The following is a 10,889-nucleotide window of genomic DNA, read 5'->3' as shown; positions in this document are numbered from 1 at the left end:
TTCCCCAAATACCAGTGAGAACATGCTTTGAGCCTTTTCATTGGGACACTGGAAAAATAGCGAAAAGTGTCCAATGCAATTTCAGGGCAGCAAACCAAATAATATAATTCTGGATGAGGATATCTGTCCGGTATTGACATTTACTACCATGCATTCCTAGCATACTTGAAATAGCCCCAAATCAAGGCACGTGTGACGTATAATTGTTTTTTGGGTACCACCAATAAATAGCTAGAACCAGCCTACAATACAAGACAAGTGAATGTTTTCTGCCAGTGACATCAAATTTTTGCCTCACAGATATCAGTATGCTATGGGAGAGGATTGATTCAACTTACTACTTGTACATTTAAAAAATGGCCAGAAAATTGACTTTGAAAATCCAGTTTTGTCACCCTAGCTGAAATTGCATTGGGTGATTCTGCTTGCAGTGGTTGATTGTGATCTAGTTACAGCATCGTGCTCTGTTCTTCCACCTCATCTCCACCCTGTAACACCAAAGACAAAAAAAGCACGGCTAACTACACAGGACACACATACAGGGAGAACATTGATGCAACATGTATCATTACCATGAAAGCTCAACAGTTGGTGAGTAACTGGCAACTTCAACCTTTTTCCCACACAAAACCTTGAAGACGGTCTTTTGATTGTTACCGGTATATTCAGATTACTTGTCGAGGATATGGTAATTTCATGTTTCATGAGTCTCGGGTTATAAGTTAGTGGTGTCCATTTTGTATGGGGAAAAAGTCGAATCTCAGAGATGTAGCACAAATGTAGACAGGGGAAGATTTAGGTAACACAGTGTAAGTAGGTTGAGGAGTGACAGAATTCATGTGTCATAGAAACAAGTGAGGCATAAAGAACACTATATATAGCCTTCAGATGATACAAATTGCATGCAATATAGAAGCATGTTCTTTGCAGGATCATACATTGTAAAACCACAGAATGATACTGTACTGCATCTATTAATTTTAGTTTTAAAAAAAGACCTCTATTCCGGATTCCATAAAAGTCAACTGTACAGGTGCACTTAACTTATCACATTATAAACAGCTTTTTATGGCTATATACACAGATTGATGTAATGCTGTACTGTATTCAGTAAAAGTCAAGATTTAAGTTAATGCCATAAGGTACAAAAAATACATTTTCATTCCAGTTAATGAGTTATTGGAGTGACAGTTCAACTGTTGTCATCATACATTTCCCACACCATGTTAAAAGAATTGAAGATGTTAATAGATGCAAATGAGTTCAGATTCTGTCAAAGACATACAGATTTCACACCGGTTAGTTCAAACTTCTCTCACAAGCACCGCATCTGCAGCTTTTCAACCAGTGAAAATGTTGAGGGTAGCAGAGAGGTCAGAAGTCTACACCACACTCACAGCAATGTGTTGTACCTCATCTTCCTCATCATCCCATATCAAAGCATCAATGTCTGTTACCGGAACGGGTTCTCCATGGACCTGGCTGGCTGGAGAAGACATCAGTATGGTCTCCAGAGGCTCCGACCTCCTCTGTTTGCTTAAGCTGAGGACCTGGGTGAATGGGGTGGGAACTGGTGCAAGAATGCCTGGCACGTCACTGGGCTTCTTCTTGGGGGTAGAGGTGTCCGTGATGGCACTGTCGAAAGTTTCCCTGGTGAAGGGGTTGTCCTTGGGTACGTTGGAGTTGTGGTCGGTCGGGCGGACGCTTGGCAGGAGGTCTGGGGGGTCGGAGAAAGGGAGGGGAGGAGGGGGAGGATAATCCTCTGGTGGATAATCCTCTGGTGGATTATCATCTTGTAGTTGAGGAGGCGGGTTTGGGAAGGGTGGAATATCTGGCTGACTAGTCACCATCAAGGCAGCAGCAGTTGGGGAAGGGCCCATAACTGGGGAGAGATGGACAGGCTCACTGGCAAAGTCACTTTTGGCATCAGCATCATCGGGAATGTCCACTGCAGTCTTGTCTTGATCCGTGGAATCTGTTTTAACATCTGCAGCCCATGTTACTCCTTTGGCCTTTGGTTTCTCTGTCGAAGGTTTCCTGCCTTCAGCTGCTAAAACTGTTGCTAATACGAGATCGTCTACTTGTGCGCTGCTCGGGTCATGAATATCGGAATCTGATAACCGTTGACCTCCGGCTGGTCCATAGCCCTGCTGGTCCTGTCAAGGAAAAGTACAAAGGAATGAGGCTTCTGTGGTATACCTGAAATAATACCACCTGTTTGTTACAGATAAACAAAAAGGCATAGCGATAGAAGAGAAAGTCAGCTTAAGAGCTCAGTGCAACCTTCTTCCTGCAGATAAGGCTAGCTGTCTCAGCAAGATTTCTTATTGACAGAAATTTCTTATCTTATGTGACAAGACAAGCCAACTGTTACAGGGAGAGGCATGACTGTAGACAGCAGGTTGTGCAGAAAAAGGGGCATGCAGTGCGGCAGACAGATCGAGGCACCTGTGTCAGAATTCTGTACAAACTAGATGAGTGGTTAGCATGCTAGAAATGACCTGATCATGCAGATAAAAAATGATGGCTTAACTCATCACCTACATATGTACATACAGTTCAATGTTATCATGCATGCATTCAAATCTGGGGGGGGGGCAGGGTCATGGTGCATGCAATTTACACCGTAAACAGTCTACTCTAGAATGTATTAGCTACGTTTTCTGTGGATAGAGGTCACATGACAAGTTTGCTTTAAACCTTGGGCCAGAGGTCAAGTGTCAAAGGTCATAATCTGGTGAGGGCCTCCTCCATTTCATCCTGCATATCGAGGCCTTCTGTGCTGATATCCTGTAACGACTGGAAACACATCGGCACAAAGTTCAAAGGTCAGCTAACATGCAACATTGCTGCAATAGAGGGATTTGTGATACAAGGTAATTTTATATCAATAAATAAATGTCCTTTGTTGTAAAACAGTAGGCATTCAAGGACATCTACAAGTTTGAGACATCGGCCAGAGCAGGCCTTCTAAACCACGGCTGCTTGGTCCATAGACCTGTAACATGTTCAGAGGAACATGGCATCACAAAACCTTCCATAGAAAATCACAAGCTGCAAGCAGGCTAGAGGAAGACACAGGCAGGCAAAGTCAGGGCAAGTGGCTGTTTGAATGACTGAAAAGGGTTTACGGAAAAGGCTGGGTGCCTCTAAGACTTCTCATTTGTGAGGATATGAATGGGGGAATAAGCTGACATGTTAGACAACTCAGGTACACGTACAGCCCAGCTGGCCAGGCCAGGCACCCAGCCTTTTCCGTAAACCCTGATTGAAATTTACAGTAAGATTTACAGTGTGAACTTCGACATGACATAATCTCTCTTCACCTCTACGGTGATTACCAAAAAACAGTATTTGAATTTAGTTGCAAAGCCTAAATATTTGATTAACAGAATATGTGCTAAAGTTTGAGAATCTTAATATTGAAGCCACTACTGAAACATGTTGTACCTGTTGAATAAGGTGCTGTGTGTCCCCGTTTCCTTGTCCATGGCTGGCATCTTTCTGCTGCAAGTCATTCATCGGGGCCACCCATGTCTCCTGTACATCATCACTAAGGTACACAGAGTTGGAGTTAGAGGTAGTTATTCGTGCAGTATGTCATCTATTCAGTCAGTTGCACTTCACAGTAACTTCAGCACCAAGGAGAAACACCAGATAGACAAAGAGCAATATTTCTCTTGACATATTTTCCAAATCAGGTTACATAACTTTATTTCCAACTATCTTATACTATATTTATCTATTTATTTAACATTGCCAATTTCAAACAAGACCTACCCACCTACCGAATATCAAGATAATCCATCTAAGCCTTCTCAAGTTATGCTCTTCACAAACACACACACACACACACACTCACACACACACACACACACACACACACACACACACACACACACACACACTCACACACACACACACACACACACACACACATCCACAAAAACATGACCATCTTGGTGAAATGAACAAAGAAATAAAAGGAAAGCCTAACATCTAAAATCCATACTACGTGGAGTCTTTACATGTTTGATATTGTTAGACTAAGATTGTCTGTTCTGTTGTTTACACTTACTTCTGTATGACCTGTATAGTGGGTCCCTCCATGGTGGTGTCCACGTAGGTAGGGTTGGTGAGGACCAGGTTGTTTTCCTCACTCACGCTGTACTTCTCAAACATGCTGACCTCGTTCACATTCTCCATCACACGTCTGGGGGGCAAACAGGGATCATGATGTTTTAAAAAATCAATAACAGGCTTAGAAATAATGTAAATTACAGTACTTTTTATATTTGCAGTTTTCAAGATCACTTCTGTACCGTGAATTTATCATTACCATGAAAAAATCATTTGCAGACTTTCTTTCTTCTGCACCTGCCACCACCGTGAACATACAGTTCTGCGAACATGACTGTCCATATTTCTCAGATCACAAAATTTTGCTACTTTTGCAATTTATATATAAATTGAATCAATAGCGTTAACTCTATCAATTGGAGTAACTATTACTATTCCTGTGGTACATCTAAATCAGCCAAAGGCACCTAGATTTCCAAAGTAGGGTCTTCCTGTGCTTACTTTTTCCATGAGGCATGTACTGCATACACAGCAATCAGACCTCCAATCAAGATCACTCCTGCCACGGCAATAAGAGAACCTTCCAGAACACCAATGGTGGTGTCTGTGTACAGCTGAGGAACTGGTTGTGAGATGCGGTTGCCAGAGAATCTATCCAGGAATTCCTCCCACTGCTCTCGATTAGCTGCAATGACACTGAGAAACAGAAAACAATGTTGGAAACAATCAATAGAGTTCATCTGTAGTACATGTTTAAAGTTAAAACTTTGGATCCAACACAACAAATGGTTTTCACCTTGAGCTTTTGACCAGTCACTCTGGATTGAAATTTTTAACTTTAAACATGTTGGAAACAAATTAATAATTTCTTATGCCTATAAGTCTCCCTCTTATGATCTTCAGCCATGCAAATGAACTTAATCTTATCAGAGTTTGACTCCATAAATTACCAAGGAGAAAAAAACTCACTTTTCCACATCTGACGTTTCCACAATCTCATTGGTTTGAGGATCCACAGCATAGAACCAGATTTCAGACCTACAGAAAAGAAAGACAACACAGTTGTGTTAAACATGGATTGTAAGAATATACTGGCACGGTTTTTGTTCCCTTCACAAAATTCAGAATTTAAACTGACTTGAGGTTATGTGGCATAATGGCAGAGTGCTCAACTCGGAACCAAGAGGTCCCGGGTTTGAGTCCTGACATGCCCCATATCTTGTGCCCTTGGGAAAGGCACTTTACATGACTTTTCCCACTTAACTCTAAACTTAAAATGAGTATTGTCTGTCCTGTGTTTCTTTCTATTGTGTAGGACACAACACCAGCAACAGCTACCTTTGTCCCACGTGTTTTGTACAGTTGTAATTGCAATGAATTGAATCAAATCAAACTGTTACATACATGTAGATGGAATTTGTTATGAGACAAGACTCACGCGCTGAAGTTAGTTTTTCCCGAGTCCTCCTCTAGAGGAACGATCTTATGCACGTTGATGTCGTAGCCGGTGATGTTTTGGAGGAATTCTGCTATCTCCTCCTGGTTTTCCACAGCAACAGAGGGAGACAACCCTGCCTCCAGGATAACATGCTGGGTGAAGGTCAGCACAAATACCTGAAAGTGCAGAGATCAAAAATCAGTGAAACATAAGTCTCCTAACCCATTTATTTTTCAAAGAGTCAGACAATTCATCACCCACTGCCTCCAAAGAAGAAGTCAACCCCCCTAATAGCTTGACTAGAATAGTATAGTATGATAGAGTTATAGTTACCACATCACTAAAAGACTTACTGTGACTTCAGTTGAATTTGAGTTGCCATCGTTGTCTTCTACCTGTACCCCAAACTTGAACTTGTCTCCGCTGCTCCCTGCAAATGATATTGCAGTCAGCAGAGTTCCCGTGCTGCTCTCCAGTTCAAACTGGTCAGGCTTGGTCCCTACAAAACCGTACGTGAGCTCAGCATTGGAGCCAGTGTCTGCATCTGAGGCCTAAGAGTGGAAAAAAAATGATAAATTAAACATATTGTTTAAGTTGGATCACTAGAGATTGCCAAAGTCTACCTACCGACCCAAATATTTTCAGGACTAAACACTGGAAACACAATATTTTTTACCTCAGAATTCGGTTAAAAGACCAAAGTACAAGGTCTATGATGTCTTACCTGTAACTGCATAACTGTATACCCTATAGGAGCATCATCAGGGATGCCTTTTACATAGCTGCTCTGAGAGAACACAGGTGGGTTGTCATTCTGATCTCCGACTTCCACTGTTATTACAATCTGGTTAGCTGGGATTGCTGGATGGTGGTACAAAAACATGATAGTTTTTAATATAACGTTAGATCCTAGATGAAGATATGTTAGTACAGGATTCCTTAGCAGACAAAAAGATTGCTCTACATTCTCATCTATCATTATTGTATTACTAATAGTATTATGTTTGTGGGCCTGGTATAGCAGTACTTTCCCAGAACATCCACTTTGGTTAAAGGATTACAGCTTTTGCACAGACGTCTGGTTCAGGTCATTGACCTTATTTGTTTGGAGAAGAAGATACAGAGCAAAAACAGTATATTGTCCTTCGGTAAACATAATAAAGAATCAAAAATTAGATGAAAATTGAAGCTGACCTCTCTTCCTTCTCCTGCTGTCACATCCCCCAGTACCATTGACCAGAATAGCCTCCACTGTCAGAGTGTACACGGCCGTATCTTCACGGTCTAGCTCTCTGGTGGTGTACAGTTCACCTGTCTTGTTGTTCAGAGCAAAGTTTCCTGGGAAATACATTGAACAATCTAAAGTTAGATGCATAACAACAATCTACATCTTGGGACTCTCCTTGGTGCTGAAATGCTGGTGTTTTTCAAACATACTCTTCGCATTGTTTTTACAACATTTTATGTAGGTTTAATTAGGTTTAGCTACGGAAATAAAGAGAATCTTTCTACACAACCATGCATGTACTTCATTTACCCATCATTTCAGTGGCTGTCTGTCACCTTCCTCAGGGCAATTCTGACTGGTTCAACTTTATGAAGCTATTCACGGTTTAGCTACCTGCAGTTGCAGTGGCAAATGGACACCTTTCTCCATCCTTAATTTTTAAAAGCTCACAAAAACAATTCCCTGTAAACAGGGAATTGTTTACAGGGAATGAGTTGCATACATATATGAGTTGGTATATGTATGCAACTCATACCACCATATAATAATTGAAAAACTAACAGTTAACACAGTTTTGTCTTTGAAAAAAAGATTTCATAAAAGAGTATGCAAAACAAAAGAAGTACCTAGCTCGTTGCCCGATCTGATACAGTAGTAAGTGATGTCTCCTGAAGGGTCTGTGTAGTGAGTGGCTGATAATGTGACTACTGTGGTGCCTGCTGGTTGGTTCTCAAGAGGAGAAACACTGCAGATGAAAAAAGATGCAAATGTGACATTAGATTATCCTTTTGCTATGATTCCAAAGTTTTTTCCAGGTTATCATTAAATTGTACCTTACCAACCTAACCCATCTGTGATGAGAGGGCTGTTTTAAACAGAGGTTAAAGTACAACAATTGAAGCAATCTACGACAGTACGTTCTTATCACATTGTCATCATCATTTCATACTTGAAACATCTGAAATAGCCCCAAAACAAACTGTGTGAGGATTCCCTTTTTTGGCAACTGCTTTTTTGCCACACAGATATCAGTATACTATGGGATAGGATCAATTCAACTTACTACATGTACATTTAAAAGAATAAAAATTGACTTTGGAAAACCTGTTTTGCCACCCTGAAATTGTATTGGATGCCTCAACAAATCAACTTAACAAACCCTAGCCTGTGACAAATAAAGGTACCATGTGTGGACCTATAACTCCTCAAATATCTGTTGTTATGTGCTATAAAGATTTCTTGTTTTGAACTGTAAAGATGTGAAACTTACACAATCTGCTGCTCTGTGAAGATGGGTTGGTTGAATGCAGTGTTTACCACAGTCACAGTAACAGTAGTTGAAGCAGACTCTCTAGGTTCTCCCCCATCATATGCAGTAACTTGTAGCTCAAACACTTTGACAGAGTCGTTGAAGTTAAATTCCTGTCTGGTGGTGATGATTCCCTGGTTGGGGTCGTCTAAGGTGAAGTATGTGCTGTAGCTGTCATCAGTCTTCAGGAAGTACCAAATGTCACCATTTGCTCCCTGAGGAAAGTTAGACAGTATTGTGCATAATTATTCCATTTAATTGCATGATAAAGTTTGCATATCTGTGGCGTCCGGTGGTGTAGTGGTTAGAGCAATCGACTGTGAACCGGGAGACCCGGGTTCGATTCCGAGTCGTACCCGGGACATGTCTGAACATGCGCCCCGACGTTGTGCCCTTGGGAAAGGCACTTTGCACGAATTTCCTCACTCCACCCAGGTGTGAATGGGTACCTAACTTCGGTTGGGGAAAGTCGTATTGAGGTCACCTTGTGGCGCCGAATGGCAGCCGCACAGACCCTTGCGACAGTTCCACAAAAATAATTGTGGAACAAATCATGTGTATTATTTGATTGTTGTAATTGTTGTGATTTGTATTGATTATTGTGATACCCTGCATCAATTCAGCCATATAAAGGCTGTGACTGCACGGGTACTGTTTGGACAATAAAAACCATTAAAAAAAAAAATTTTACTTGAGATATGTTATCAAGAACAATCTACATCTTGGGGCTGTCCTTGGTGCTGAAATACTGGTATTTTTCATGTAAATGTTAAGATAGTCACATGATTCTATGCAATGGTTCTTCATGTATTTAACCTGTATTTGTCCTCATGATTTGGAAAGAAAGAAAGCACATGGTTTCATACCATTCTTCAATACATTCTCATTGTCATTGTCATTTTCAATTAGCCATTGGGCATGAACTTGCAATAAAGACTTTATATCTTTATGCGGTTAAGACATGATAGTCAATGTCTCTTATAATTCTCACCTCGTCATGGTCTTCTGCAAACACTTGGATGACCTCTGACCCAACGGATGTTGTGAGGTCAATCTGTACAGCGTAATCTGAGGAGTTGAATGTGGGGCTGTTGTCATTCTGGTCCTGAACTATGACCTCCACAACTGTTGAGGAGTTTAACTGTGGGTCAGCTCTGTGGAAGAACATTATCAAAAGTTGTCAGTTTGAGAAGTTATAATTTGCTCGCATTTTTATTACTAATATGGTTTTATTGTAGTCTGTTGCCTAGTTAGTTTGGATATATAGCTAACCTGTAGTTGGTTGCAGTGATGACCAGACTGTAACTACTGGTGTTTTCTCTGTCTAGTTCCATTGTCGACATCAACAGTCCAGAGCTGGCATTGATGGAGAAGCTGGTGTAGTCATTTCCTCCTATGGGCATGAAAAAAATGATACAGTGACTGCGTTAATGTACGTACTGCAACAGCTCACTGATAACTCTGTCATCTTTCTTGTTGCATGGAGTGAAAAAAAGAAGAATTTAGATTAAACACTATGACTGATCAAATAAGAAGATATATAGTATCAAAATCATTACAGATATTGGTTAGTGTGCTGCATGTATTGTAACAGTTGCAGAATATACTACATGTATTGTTTGTTTCGTTCCATTACATTCTATTTCTTTCCATTTAGCACTTTCTGCGGCCCTGATTCAGCAGAGAAAGTAAGAGACATGAATAATGGATAGAGTGCATCCCAAAATATTCTACTACAAAATATCACTAAACAATGTACATCCAAAGGAAAAAAAATGATATTTAACTTGTACCTGTGATTTCATATGAGACATCGGTGTTGACCTCTGCTGTATCCAGGTCAGTGACCTTAATGACCCCAAGTTCCACAGGACCTGTATTCTCCATGACAGAGAATGGACCAGCAGGCTGAAACAACATGAGATACAAACATGTTGTTCAGTCAAGGTTGTCTTATCAGGGTAGGTACAAACAAAACAATGTTTGTTTGCAGTGGGAAAATAATGCTTGAATGCTCGAATCGGAAACAAGAGGTCCCGGGCACTTAACGTGGCTTCCCTCATTTCCCTCAGGTAAAAATGTGTGTCCTGTCCTGTATTTTAACTTAATTTAATTTAATTGTCATTTTGCACATAAAAAAGTAACAGTATAAAATGAAATTATATACAAGCAAATATATGCTGGAGAGCCCAAGAAACCTGAAGGTTTGTCTAGTGGACTCTCCCAAATCCTATTAATTTTACGATCTCTTATTTACATACATTTACATACATACATATTTGTCCTCTGCATTGATGGCAATTAAAACAGATTAATATAACTTGAGTGTGCTGTCACCATGTCTAGTCATGAAATGTTGTAATATAAAAAAAACACTAAACCCCTTGCCACCTAATGGAATCATAATTATCAGAACCACACCTGAACAAATTGTGGGGCATGATTGTTGATATCCTCCACTGTGACGACCACAGTGGCGTAACCTCTCAGGGGTGACAGGCCATCAATTGGCAGACCCATGTCTTCTGCATACACCACAATCTGTGAAAAAATTGGTGTACAACATCAAATATGCGATCAGTAAAAACATGGATCTATGAATGAGATACATTGTACAAGAGCAATACTAGTAGCTATTTCATTAGGCCACAACAACTTAATACTTGCTTCATTTTTTTCTGATTTGCGTGAGAGAAAAAAAAAGAATTCATGGTCTGAATCAACTCCAAAATGCACACATTTTGGTCCGAACAGTCCTACTTGATACAGTTTATCCATCTACATGTATCAATGCATTGGTTTGATAAAAAGGTTAAAATTCATTGTTTGAATTA

General features: G+C 40.4%; 1 protein-coding gene across 1 annotated transcript in view; it reads right to left on the bottom strand.

Annotated features, from left to right (window-relative positions):
• Positions 1 to 1,015: 1,015 nt before the first annotated feature.
• Positions 1,016 to 10,889, bottom strand: part of LOC109466722 (protocadherin Fat 4-like) — a 39,489-nt gene continuing 29,615 nt past the window's right edge. The window contains exons 46-60 of the mRNA XM_019764482.1: positions 10,477 to 10,596; positions 9,849 to 9,963; positions 9,328 to 9,448; positions 9,047 to 9,209; positions 8,017 to 8,270; positions 7,373 to 7,491; positions 6,713 to 6,856; positions 6,243 to 6,379; positions 5,872 to 6,069; positions 5,519 to 5,694; positions 5,050 to 5,118; positions 4,582 to 4,776; positions 4,079 to 4,213; positions 3,451 to 3,553; positions 1,016 to 2,156 (exon numbers count right to left, since the gene is read on the bottom strand). Coding sequence (XP_019620041.1) covers positions 1,383 to 2,156; positions 3,451 to 3,553; positions 4,079 to 4,213; positions 4,582 to 4,776; positions 5,050 to 5,118; positions 5,519 to 5,694; positions 5,872 to 6,069; positions 6,243 to 6,379; positions 6,713 to 6,856; positions 7,373 to 7,491; positions 8,017 to 8,270; positions 9,047 to 9,209; positions 9,328 to 9,448; positions 9,849 to 9,963; positions 10,477 to 10,596 — 2,823 coding nt within the window. The 3' untranslated portion in view covers positions 1,016 to 1,382. The remainder of the gene's footprint in view (positions 2,157 to 3,450; positions 3,554 to 4,078; positions 4,214 to 4,581; positions 4,777 to 5,049; positions 5,119 to 5,518; positions 5,695 to 5,871; positions 6,070 to 6,242; positions 6,380 to 6,712; positions 6,857 to 7,372; positions 7,492 to 8,016; positions 8,271 to 9,046; positions 9,210 to 9,327; positions 9,449 to 9,848; positions 9,964 to 10,476; positions 10,597 to 10,889) is intronic.

Source organism: Branchiostoma belcheri, unplaced genomic scaffold (genome assembly GCF_001625305.1).
Source record: "Branchiostoma belcheri isolate BF01 breed outbred unplaced genomic scaffold, Haploidv18h27 scaffold17, whole genome shotgun sequence".
In the NCBI taxonomy this organism is placed as follows: domain Eukaryota; kingdom Metazoa; phylum Chordata; class Leptocardii; order Amphioxiformes; family Branchiostomatidae; genus Branchiostoma; species Branchiostoma belcheri.
The sequence above is the reverse complement of the archived record's forward strand: the minus strand, read 5'-3'. Positions and strand labels throughout refer to the sequence as shown.